The 13,193-nt window shown below is 32.2% G+C and overlaps 2 protein-coding genes across 2 annotated transcripts; one reads left to right on the forward strand and one right to left on the reverse strand.

The window, feature by feature from the left end:
- Window positions 1-3,446: 3,446 nt before the first annotated feature.
- LOC107407374 (protein RALF-like 24) lies at window positions 3,447-3,839 on the forward strand. The gene has a single exon (XM_016014652.4). The coding sequence runs from the start codon at window positions 3,447-3,449 to the stop codon at window positions 3,837-3,839; it is 393 nt and encodes a 130-aa protein (XP_015870138.3).
- A 6,997-nt stretch (window positions 3,840-10,836) lies between these two features.
- LOC107422360 (adenosylhomocysteinase) lies at window positions 10,837-13,193 on the reverse strand. Its single transcript, XM_016031797.4, has 2 exons — window positions 12,353-13,193; window positions 10,837-11,959 (listed from the first exon to the last, which is right to left on the reverse strand). The coding sequence occupies exons 1-2, from the start codon at window positions 13,061-13,063 to the stop codon at window positions 11,213-11,215; spliced, it is 1,458 nt and encodes a 485-aa protein (XP_015887283.1). The 5' UTR covers window positions 13,064-13,193; the 3' UTR covers window positions 10,837-11,212.

Raw genomic sequence — 13,193 nt, forward strand, 5'->3', positions numbered from 1 at the left:
GGTCAGATTTGCTTTTCTTCCATAATTTTTCAATGTCCATATTTTGTACTCCCATGGTTAATTAACAAAGTGTAATTTACTTAATTCCACAGCTCATAGAGGGTTTAAATCTTTTTGTTTTTTTCAAAAATTCCAGATGAGAAAAAAGATGTTCACGTTCTGGATCTGGACACTGACAGCTTTATGGAAGAAAAAGGTTTTCGTATTCCATGTTTTGAGGAGTATGTCAACCTCTTGTGAATATGTCCACGAAAACTTAGCACTTTGACAGCTCTATATGACAACTCTAGGAACACTTCTAGGCCTTTTTTTTAAATGGCACTAATCATAAGTCATTCCTTGACATTTAATGCAGGAATTTGAGTCGATGCTTTGTCCTTATAAACTGTTTGTGGAATGAAATTAAATTGGATTGGATTTCACTGTTTTACATCTCATTTATTCGATTTTAAATTACAAGTAATTGGATTGAAGTAAATTTAAGATGGTCACCTAATCCAAATTCAATGTAACAAATAGAGAGAGTACTGAATTTATTACCGCCCCAACAAATGCAAACATGTCAGGCGTTGCTGTATAAACTGTGTTTGTATAGAATTGTTGTATGTCCATCAAAAAGTGCATTGGTCTAAGTCCTTTATAGACAAGGGTATAGTTAGAACCTCATATTGGCTTTGCCTAAGAATTTCAAGTTGAGTTCTAAATATATCAACAATGGTTGTTTTATAAGACATTGTCTTTACTAAATTATAAGTTGGCATGCACCATTTTGGTTCTAGCTTATCACCCCTATTTTCACATCTTGTGTTATTATTCAAAACCCATGCAAAGACTAAAAAGAGAAGCTATGGGCAAAAAGTGGCATTAAAAATTAAAAATAAAAGGTGGCTTTGCATAGTAATGGTGCACATGACAATGCAAGTGAAAAGTAGCATCAAGCTTCAAGAAAAGGCAATTGTGATTCGTGAAGGTAAAGCCAAGAGAATGATGTTGCAACCTCCTTCCAACTTTAGGGAAAAATATTTACCGTACTACCCAAAGAAAAAAAAAAAAAAAATTTCCTAGGGAAAGAAAGATGAGACTGCCTTGAGCTTTTTAGACATCAGCTACCAAAAGCTAATTTTATGTCACATCTTGGTGGATCCCATATTAATCATTTCCAAGCTTTTAAAGTTTTTAATCCAATTCAAACCCATTTCGATTAGACATCTAATTACTTCTTAATTTTATTACCAAAAAATAATTACTTAATTATTTTTTGAATAAAAAATTGAGTAATATTTTAGATTAACTGTTTTAATTGGTTCACATTTTATGTTGAAATCAAGATTTTTTTTTTCTTTTTGTTTTGTACGTGTATTTTATTCGTTTTAAATAGAAAACAGTAAAAATAAATTCAGCTTTTAGGAAAAAATTTTAACTTCATAAGGTGGAATGAATCTATACTTTCCATAGTAACATCGCTTCAAGCACTGTTTGAGTATTTTACTCGATACTTTATAGATAAGTTGTAAGCAATATATATATATAAATAAAAAAGTGAAAAAATTGTCTTAAAATACCAAAAAAAAAAAATTAAAAATTGTGTTTTAATATTTCATTAATAAATTTTAAAACTTTTATACAAAAGAATTTTTCTTTTTCTTTTTTTTCAATTTTGTTTTTGAAAAAAAAAAAAGGGGGGGGGGGCTCTAATCTTTATGTATAATGAAAGTGTGAACATAGAGTTGGACTTGATCTTGAAATGATTGGAAAATAGGCAAAAGGAAAAAATTAAAGGAAAAAAAAAAACAAATTTGTTATATTGATCAAAAGTGAATGTTGATCCCATTTTAAGAAAGAAAAGGAATAGAAAAATGAATACATACTCCATTGTAATTGGTTTTGGTTCTTGAGAAAATTTCCATTGATGAGAGAGGGTTGGTCCCACTAATTAGTGTAGAAATACCCGCTGAGTTGAGTACTAACAAAACCAACCAAGTAGAGTAGGTGAGAAAGTGACTTCTTTTCTTTATTTGAGCAGATCTCAGCTGTAATGCAATTGTCTTCATTCTACACTCTTTTTTACTCATCTTCTTCTGTCTATCACTCATTGCTTCTTTTTGGTGCCTACTTCATTTCCATAACCAGATTTCAATACGAAGTCCTTTTCTTTTTCTTTTTCTTTTTTTTTTCTTTTTTAATGTCTATAATTAAATAAAAATATGGGTCTATGCGAAAGTTAATTTTGTCAATTGTGGAAATTCTAAAAGAACCTCCTAAATAAGTGGTATTTACAAAATCCATAGAAGAATCACTTTTTGACAAATTTTTTTCCCCCCCTTATTTTCCCTTTCAGGAAAGAAAACAGTGTTTTCTCTGTAATTAAATGTTTCTATAAAGTTTATTAGTCTTACAAAATACACTATACTCTTTAAAGCACCTTTAATGATACTAAATACACTTCAAACATGTGTTATAATTTCTTGTGCATTTTATAGAATAGGAAATGAAAATAATTTTTTTTTTTTTTTTTTTTTGTCCTTTGAGTGACTTTTAGGAAAATATAATATTAGAAAAGTGCTCTAAACAGAGTTTAATCACCATAAAATTTTAGCCTAAAAAATATGAAATTTTCATCTGTTTATTTATATGTATATTATAAAAAAAATAATAATAAAATAAAATACTCTCGTGACAAAGCGTGCGCTTCGTTCTTAATCTTGACAAACCTTTTACTATTAATTCAATTTTATAATAGTCTGACCAATAGAAAACACCCAATTGAATCATATTTTTCTTGCAATCACTAGCATGAGAAAGCTCTCATTTTTTTTTATTCTGAAGTCAATTATGAAAAATAAAATAGCTTCTTTCCAAAGAAGAAATGTCAAAATAAAAATTTGAAGCGAAAAAAAAAAAGGGTCCAAATAGAAATTTCACTAGTATCATTCTGATTCTGGTTCAAAAATAATGAACTACAATAATTAAATCAAACAATTATTTGAAAAATGAAACTATTAACTACTAACAAAATACAACTCCTGATTTTTGGTCCAAATCTATATTTAATTGAAAACTTCCCACCGTTAGTAATGGAAAAGAATATTTGAAATAAAAAAAATAAGATTAAGAAATGAAAGATCTAAAATCTTGTTAGATCAAATTATTTTCATAACTAAACTGGAAGATTCATGGGAATGTTGGATTCTGTCATTGCTTTCATTACCACATGACATGTTCCAAAATATTAGAGTATAATCTTGGCCACCTGTAACGTTTGCAACTGTTTATAAAATCATATATATATATATATATATATTAAATATACACTTTGGACCATTTATGGACCTTCCAACGACCTAGATTCTCACTCTTACAGTCCCAGACCAGAATAACAAAAAGAAACCAGAAAACAAGAAAAAATATCAAACCAGAAAAACAAAACAAAAAGAAAAATAATAATAATGTGGAAAATCAGAGCCAATCCCAAGAACATCCTTTGCTTAGCACTGTTTTTCAGTCTTACCCATTTCTCAATCTGCAGTGGAGTTTCAGTTCTGGACCTCAAATCACTGAAAAACAGTGAAGTTGATATGATGGTAGGAGGAGGTGTCTGCAACCAGAAGGTAGAGAAATGCTTAACAGAGGTTGAAGAAATGATGGATTCAGAGACAAATAGAAGAATTCTTGCAATGCAGAAGAGGTTTATAAGCTATGAAACACTAAGGAGGGATATGATTCCCTGTGCAACACCTGGAGCTCCATACTACAATTGTCATCCTGGAGCAGCAAATCCTTACAATAGAGGCTGCGAGGTCATTACTAGATGTGCAAGAGGTATCAACAAAAACAATTAGGGTATTATTTGCTAATATTATTGATATCAAAATATGCTAGTGTTATATTCCTCTTCTGTTTTTTCTTTTCTTTTCTTTCTTTTTTCTTTTTTTTTTTTTTTTTTTTTTTTTGGTTTGTTTTTCCTGGGACTTTGTCTGTAATTGTGTAGCAAGACCCTTGTTTTCAAATTCCTTATCAGTGTATGCTTTTTTTGTTTAGTTTTTGGGAAAGATCTAGTTGGTTTCTTTACATAACACATGGAAATGTAGGGTTTGATGCTTTCCTGGGAAATTTTGATCTGGGCTATGCATTTCACTTTTTAGCTTTCTTTAAGAGGAGAGACTAGGGCTTTTTCTTACTTTTCTCTTCATTTTTCAATTGATACTTTTTTTCTACTTTTGATCAGGTTTTTTTTCTTCATTAAAAAAAATCCATTTTTTCTATCTATTTGGAGATAAATTTTATGCATAACGAAATGAATCTTGTATTTTTTCAACAGATTCCTCTTTTTCTTTAGATTGATTATAAGAACTTGATAATTAAAACTGCAAGGTTAAATTTTGCTTTAAATTGGATTTGTGCTTGGATAGTGCTAAACCTTTCTTTGTAAGGGAACATAATCTGAGTGGAAGACAGAAGGATTGCATGAAAGCACCAGTAGGAAAATTACTATATCAGTGGTTGGCTTTTTTCGTTAACTTTCAACCTCTAAATCTGACTTCAAACTGCTTTGCACAATTTTGTTACCCTTCTCCCTCTTATAAACATATCCTTCTTTCTCATTGTTTCATATCCGTGTGCTAAGAATTGTGTGAAAGTTCATTACTAGGACTGGAATTTCTAAAATGTAAGAAATGGGATATCATATACCTTATAATTAATAGCATTTCTTAAAGTAATGGATAAGATCCCACTTGTCTAGTGACACAAAATCTTGTTGGGGACTACTATTTCTCCACATTCTCCATGTTTAGATTTAGGCCTGTGCTTCACTCTGCCACCCCAATATCTCAATGCTACAACTTTTAGTTGAGAAGTTTCATCTTTCAAGTGTGTGAGTAGAAGCCAGAGGAGTCCCCATTCCCAATTGGGTGAACCAAAATGTTTGGTATAGGGTCAAGGGCTCCACCTAACATTTAGGGAAAAAATTTCTTTATAATTGTAGCAAACTATAAAAAACCTGTAATATCAACCAGAATACAACTATGCATAACTAATTTCTCTTCCCCTTTTCTTTCACATCCTCACCAAACCGATTTCTCTGCCATTAAAAAGTTGTGAATTGTGATACATATATTTGATACGAGGACACAGTATATGGTCTTGTACCACGTGAGGATTATCAGACCAGTCGAAGTTGTTTTTGTATAGGTTTAATGATGCAAAGCTATATACTGATATTTTAAGACATTTTGTGACATCCACTGAGCAAAGTTACTTGCTTCACCCCCACCTATCCATGAAGTAACTACGAGAACCATAACAAGCCTCAATTTTTATTTCTATACACTGATACTTCAAGTTGAAGCTTTGAATCAGTTTCAATATGTGTCCGTAAAGTTCATCTGTAGTTTTATTGTTAGATCCCATTTTGTTTCCATTTTTTTTTTTTTTTCCAATGTGGTAATGTTGAATTTTATATTTCTTTTTCACATCGTTATTGCATGGGTAAGAAATAGTGAAGGTTTTGCAAAATTATCACTAAGGTGGTGATGATTTGGAATTCATGGTAAATAAAGTTATATGTAATGACAGCTTCATTGTCTACACTTAAAAAAAATAAAAATAAAAAAAATAAAAAATAATGGAGGAGGTTACTTCAAATGATGCTAATTTGGATGCCAATGGGGTGCTTGAGTGGGTTAGGAGAATTGGCTGGCTTTGAATCTCAGATGTGGTTGGCACTTTTATTCAGGGTTAGAGAATCCTCTTGGTTCTTGGAGAGTTGTTCAATGCTAAGCTTTGGTTTCTCTAGAAATTAATCGAGGAATAAGGACATGTTTTTCAGCAATCTTTGATTATTCCTAGCAGGCATGAGATTGCTATGAGAAGATTTGCTGCTGAAATAGTGACTCATCTTACTGTCAATTTGTTAGTGGCTCTCTTAGAACTAAATAGTCGATGTGACTGACTTAAAAATGACCTCCGGAGCCATGGCTTAGACTCAACACTGATGATTTGGCTACTTGTTATCCAAAATAGTGAATTAGGAATTTGGAATATTAAGATTTATGTAATATAAGGAGCTTGATTTTTGAGGACTGGGTTAAGATTTCTTTCCCCAGGGTGCTTGCTTGTGCGGCTGTCCCGGGGCTCAACCCCTTCTTGTACCCATAAAAATAAAAATAAAAATAAAAATTAATAACTTTATAGAGTATGTGGACTATGCTCTTTACAGAGCATATAGAATTAATTTTCTAGAAAAACAGTGCCTTTTAGTATATTATTTTATCATCTTTTAGTATTGGATATTTTATTGTTGTTAACAGTTTGTAATTTGCTTTATGAGATGCGAATGCAGCATAAGTGATATCTATGATTGTCCATCACTGATTAAAATATTGTTATAATAGTTTATGACAAGGGTCCTACCAGAGGCTTTTTCATATGACAAACTTCTATTTACTTTTATCAAGTGGAAATAATCCTTTCTATCAAAAAAACAAAAAAAAAAAAAAAGTGGAAATAATCCTTTTAGTACCATCCACTTACTTCATTCTTTGTTATTGTGCCTTTTTATCTAGTATTTTGCAAAGCTATAGTTGTCAATAATGAACCGGTTGCAATAAAATACATGGCCTACGGCTATGTGGTAGGTGGTCCTTTTAGGCATTGGATTAGCAATACTTAATTTTTTATCAAAAGGTGTTTCACTTGGGATAATTCAGTGTGTTGGACAAAGTGTCGCACTAATCTTGTTTTTTGGTTCCAAATCTCAAGTCTTAAAACTCTGCATTGTTTTTTATCCAATCCTTGTTCTTCTCTGCCTTGGACTGAATTTTCATATAATTTCTGAAATAAAGTTCTGTGTTTCAATTTGAGAGAGAAAGAGAGAGAGAGAGAGAGAGAGAGAGAGAGAGAGAGAGAAATAAATAAATAAATAAGGAAGTCTTGAAGTGGGAACTCTACAAGGAAGCTCATGCTTTATATCATGAAAAAAAATTCAATTAAGCCATTTTGCAAATTGACCGACTGAATTGGAGTTGCATGCAAGTGGTGCACAAAGAAGATGAAGCAAAATTCCTTGCAAGTTTATCCATTTCAGTTGGGCTTGTTCAATCATTTTGCCTACCCCAAAAGAAAGGGAATGAAAGTTCATCATAATCAGTTCTCCCAGCATGCTTTTTGATGTCAAGAATATTCATTTATCAATCTATGTAAATGATGAAATCCTAAATAAAATTTTGTTATCACTTTCAAAGGGTAAAGAAACTTCAGAACTTTGATGTTACTTTCACATGCTTTGATGGGTTGAAATTGTTTTTCCTGGGCTCACTACCCTCAAAACCAACCTTATATGTGGGCTTCTACTTTTTTTACCCATGTGGAGTTATCAATATGATCTTTTTTTTTTTCTTTTTTTTTTGGGGTGAAAACATGGGATTCCTTAGAAACCAAAAGGAAAGGGCAAAATAAAGCCCTGATTCAGGTGGACAATTATAGAAAGAATCATTTGGGAGAAACCACTTGGTAGACAATTCTTGCTGCATTGTTCGTATTACAGATGCTTAATAGCATGGAAAGTAGGTAACTATTTTATTATTACCAAATCACTCACTGATCTTCTTCAGCCTAGCCAAAAAAAAAAAAAAAAAGGTAAAAAGACCAAAAATGAAAAATATTTTAGAAATGATTTAGGTTATGTTTTGGAATTCGGAAATTACTCAAGAAGGAAAACATAAAATTTTATAATTTTCATTGTTTAATTAGATAATATATGAAGTGTATATATATATATATATATATATAACTTAAAATAACGCAAAATATGTTCATTGTAGAAGTAACCCATTTTCTTCTCTTTTTCGATTGAAGTAGAATTTCAATTGCAAACATAAGGTTAGAGCACAATGTACAGACTATCCGATAATTATTAGTAAGGAGAGGTTAATTTAAATTTGGATTATATATATTACATTCATTAACTGTAGGAATATATATTCAAAAATACATACATATATATATATATATATATATAACTAAGCTCAAATTTAGTTTTTAATATCAGAATTTTTTTTAAATCATTAAATGTTGATATTTAAAATTATATTTATTAATCATCGATTCGAACTTAAAAAGCACTAGTTCTATGATACAACATAGATATGTCAATATAAATTTTACAAAAAACTTAGGAGACCGATACGTTAGGATATATACATACATATATATATATATATAACTTAAATGGTTCTATATATCTGAAACCTTTCATACAATGGTTCTATATAGCTGTTAAACATTATGAGGTTTTTAATAAATTTTCTTTTATATAGATATTGATTATATTGAAGTTTGATGTTAAATTAAATTTGAATTCTTTGATATTGATGATAAATGATACATGTTTGATATGCATTAGAAATTTAGTTGTCTATTGGTTATTTACTTCTAGATTAATAACTATTATTTATTTCCAATACCAATCTAATGGTAATCTAAAAAACAAAAAACTCTTCATCTTCTCCATTAACCCCTAAATCTAAAGGTATATACTCATTATAAACCTAATTGATCATAAAACTTCTTCCCCTTTGCCAAATTTCAAAGTCGAAAGTCCTTTTAAATAATAATAATAATAATAATAATACCCTAGCATATCAAATAAATATCTAATATCGACATATCCTAAGCGTATTCAAAAATAATAAAAAATTACTATAAAAATAAATATATGATACGTATCCAAGTGTGTCAAGCATGCCAAAACTTGAATATATATCAGAATATGATACGAAAACTTTCTATATGTCTTTATTATTCATATGTTCAATATTATTCATATCTCTATTATTCATATATTCAATATTATTCATTCTCATTAAATAATTTTTTAATATATCATTAAATTTATATTTGATCATTTTTTTAATTTTAAATTTTAGTTCCTTGTAAGGGATATATAGCTGAGTAACAAGTCATTATCTATTCCTCATTATCTTCTTAAGACCAACTCCTCAGTAAGTCCTACTTTTAATGATAAAAGCTGACTAACAAGTCATTATCTATTTCTCCCTATTTTCTTAAGACCAACTCCTGATTTAGTAAGTCCTATTTTTAATGGAAAAAAGAAAAAAGATGATTACAAATCATTGGTTTTATAACTTGAAAATTTTTGAAGGATCGATTGTGAAATTCAAGAAAGACAAAGATACTTTTTTTCTTTTTTTCTTTTTTTTCTTTTTTTCTTTTTTTAATGGTGAGTAAGAAGACATAAGATACTAGTTGGGCTTTTGGTAGCAATACATTATGCAGATAAACCATGGCTTAAGGGATCCTATCTTTTTGTTTTTGTATGTTTTTTTGGTGACTTTATTGTTTTTGTATGTTTTGTTTGGTAGAAAGGTGTAAAATGTATGTTTAGGGTGTTTTGAATGGTACCTAAAGTGAAGAGTGGCCTAAATTTTACACTCTGGTATTGACCAATATCTCTCAATTCGGTCAATAAAAACTTGCTTGTTTTGCATATATTATTTGCTGACTCTTGTTTTATTGTTTATAATTGATACTGTATAGATAAACTTGAGAAGTGAAACATACTTTTAAGTACAAACACTTTATAAAAAATAAAAATTAAAAATTAAATGTTTTTGAAAAACAGAAAAAAGATTTTAAGTTAAATGGCCAAAGAGGACTTTTATTATAGGTGTATAAATGTTTAGGACTTATTGCTTCATTCACTTTAGCTAGTACTCTATCCAACAGGGTGATCTAGAGGAGTTATTTTATCCCTATATTTTTTCATTTTGCAATTTTCTACCTTTGTAATTTCGCATGTAATTTTTTATAATTTTTTTTTGTGAACTACAATTATGGGAACAATAGGGCATGGAGGATATTTTATTTTGATGATTATCATGATTTGTGATTTTGTTGAAGCATAATCGACAAAGAATGTGGGACCGAAAGGATAATTCAACATAGCCAATTAAAATTCATAATCATGAGCAAAGGTAAAACCAGATTAGACCTACTAGCACCCACCACCAACTCCTTCCGTAAACAACTTTGCTTCTTTTTTTTCTTGTTTACTTTTTGGATTGTTTATGATATCCGAATGCTCGCACTCTTGTTTTCCACCAAACAAAGAATGTGACAGTTTTCCTAATAAATAATTCAATAATGCCACCCAAAAAATGCCATTAATTAAATTTTGACATACCATGCATTTTCCATGTTAAAGACTATCATGAACAGGTAACCAATCAATTTAATAGTCAAGTAGGAAAAAGTTGGAATTATATACGTAAGGGCGAAAGATAAAACAACTTAAAGAGTTTTTTTTTAGGTTAATTGCACCTCAGGATAATTTTCAATTTTCATCAGGTTGGATATTAAACATTTAAATTTAAAATTTTTATTATAAACACCTATTATAATTTATTTCACATTAATACAATTAGACTAAAAAAACTATGTCTTAAAAAAAATTTAAAACTCTTGTTGTAAATTGAAGAAACTATTTTATTTTTTTCAATTTTTAAGTTTTTTATTAATCAATTTGGAAATTGGATGAATTGTAAATTAAATATGTAATTTGGCCAAAGTATAAGTACCAAAATTCAATTAACCCCTTTTTTTTTTTTTTAGATTTTATAAAAATTTCCCTTATAATAATCTTTCTAACATAATATTTAAAATTTTTCACGTAGACGGTACATATTTGTACAACTATTATACGGCACAAAAACTACAACTAATGAGCTAAGCACTCTTCCAACCACACAACATGACTGTTAATTTGCAATGTTAGAAATCAATCAAAACTAAAAAGCAAATTGAATAAAAATGCAAAACTAGGCAGAGAAAAATAGTTCATTTTTTTTTTCTTTTTTTGACCTTTTTGCTATTAAATTGATAACCAGATGCAGCAAAACTCAGCCTGCATTATCAGTTACAAATATATTATAATCCCACACAACCCCATCCAAATCCTTATTAAAACCCAATTATGGTCTTTCATCATAGAAGACCCATTCAATCTCCCTTTTCTTTCTTTCCAAACTTTCCAACCACCATCACAAAAACCCTAAAAAAAAAAAATCAAATCCTAACATCTCTACCACAATTCATCAAGATGTAAAAATCACAAAATAAAAAATAACAAACAGCCAGGCCGTCCCAATATATTGGTTCTTTCATTTTTCTCTCGGTTTTCTCATCCTTTTCTTCCTCAGTACCTGTAGTGAGCAGGCTTGTATGGACCTTCAACAGGCACACTAATGTAGTCAGCCTGGTCCTTGGTGAGCTTGGTAAGACGGGCTCCAAGCTTTCCAAGATGAAGGGCAGCAACCTTCTCATCAAGGTGCTTTGGCAAAACATACACCTTCTTCTCATACTTGCCGGTTTCCTTCTCCTTCCAGAGCTCGAGCTGGGCAATCACCTGGTTGGTAAATGAGCAGGACATGACGAAACTCGGGTGACCGGTCGCACAACCCAAGTTCATCAGCCTTCCCTCGGCCAAGACAATGATACCGGAATTGGTATCGGGGAAGACCCACCTATCGGTTTGGGGCTTGATGGTGATGCGCTTTACACCAGGGTAGGTCTCAAGACCAAGCATGTCAATCTCATTGTCAAAGTGACCAATGTTGCATACAATGGCATTGTTCTTCATCTTCCTCATGTGGTCTACCATGATGATGTCCTTGTTACCGGTTGTGGTAACAAAGATATCGGCCTCGGAGACGACATCTTCGAGGGTTAGAACTTGGAGGCCTTCCATGAGAGCTTGGAGGGCGCAGATTGGATCAATCTCAGTCACAATTACACGAGCTCCGGCTTGCTTCAAGGCTGCAGCACAACCCTTGCCCACATCTCCGTATCCTGCAACAACTGCAACCTTGCCAGCAATCATAACGTCGGTGGCTCTCATCAAACCATCTGGGAGTGAATGGCGGCATCCGTACAAGTTGTCAAACTGTTTTTCAAAAACACAGATTGATTCAGTATCTACAAACATGGTTTTAGATTTATATTCCAATGTCATGGAAAAGCAGAGAACAGTGTTCAAAAAAATAAGCTTGAGTCTTGTTTTCTATAAAACAGGGGACAGTCAAATCTAATCAAAACTGATTTCCAAAAACAGAAATTGATCAGCACAAAATGAAAGTTTGGATCCTAAAAGGTCTTAGCTTTTCTACTCAAAATCTTATTTAAAAGCACTGAACAGTGCAAGAAGATCTACTAGATCTATAACTCGAAACAGTAAACCAAATCAAAATTAATACCCAAAAACCAAAAAACCCATCTAGATCTAGATCAAAGCAAAACAAACCGAGATCCCCAAAAAACAAAAAAAAAAAGGGCTCACCTTGCTCTTGGTAACAGAGTCATTAACATTAATGGCGGGGAATAACAAAGTCCCATTGAGCTGCATCTGGTAAAGCCTCTTAACACCAGTAGTGGTCTCCTCAGAAACACCAACCAATCTATCCTTCATCTTGTGGTACCTCTTGGGATCGGTCTTCAACCCATCTCTGATAATGGTGAGAACGATCTGGAACTCAGCATTATCAGTAGAAGCGGGGTCAGGCAAAGTACCATTCTTCTCATAAATCTCCTCTGCCTTAACACCTTCATGGATCAACAAAGTGGCATCACCACCATCATCGACGATCAGATCTGGACCACCACCTGGGCCCCAATCGAGGGCTCTCTCAGTACACCACCAGTACTCCTGGAGGGTCTCACCTTTCCAAGCAAAGACGGAGGCGCTGTCACGGGCTATGGCAGCAGCGGCGTGGTCTTGGGTGGAGAAGATGTTGCAGGAGCACCAGCGGACTTCAGCACCGAGGGCCGTGAGGGTCTCGATGAGCACGGCGGTTTGGATGGTCATGTGGAGGGAGCCAGTGATTTTGGCTCCTTTGAAGGGCTGTGAGGGTCCGAATTCGGTGCGGCAAGATATGAGACCGGGCATTTCGACCTCGGCGAGCTCGATTTCGAGACGGCCGAAATCAGCCTGAGAGAGGTCTTTGACCTTGTATTCTCTCCCGGCGGTGGTCTTCTCGACGAGCAAAGCCATGGCTATATAAGAGAATTAGAGGGGGGTTTGAGATAGAAGAAACTCTCTCTCTCTCTCTCTCTACTCGCTCAGTTTTTTCTCTGAGAAAACGGCACAGAGAAGAGTGAGAGGGTTGTGAGCGAAGGAGAAA

Source organism: Ziziphus jujuba, chromosome 3 (genome assembly GCF_031755915.1).
Source record: "Ziziphus jujuba cultivar Dongzao chromosome 3, ASM3175591v1".
Classification (NCBI taxonomy): domain Eukaryota; kingdom Viridiplantae; phylum Streptophyta; class Magnoliopsida; order Rosales; family Rhamnaceae; genus Ziziphus; species Ziziphus jujuba.

Excerpts from the sequence above, each read along its gene's own strand:
- LOC107407374 (XM_016014652.4), top strand. The coding sequence starts at position 3,447 with ATGTGGAAAATCAGAGCCAATCCCAAGAACATCCTTTGCTTAGCACTG.
- LOC107422360 (XM_016031797.4), bottom strand. The coding sequence starts at position 13,063 with ATGGCTTTGCTCGTCGAGAAGACCACCGCCGGGAGAGAATACAAGGTC. Across the intron at positions 11,960-12,352 it reads ACTCTGTTACCAAGAGCAAG|TTTGACAACTTGTACGGATG; the intron begins GTGAGCCCTTTT and ends TTTGAAAAACAG.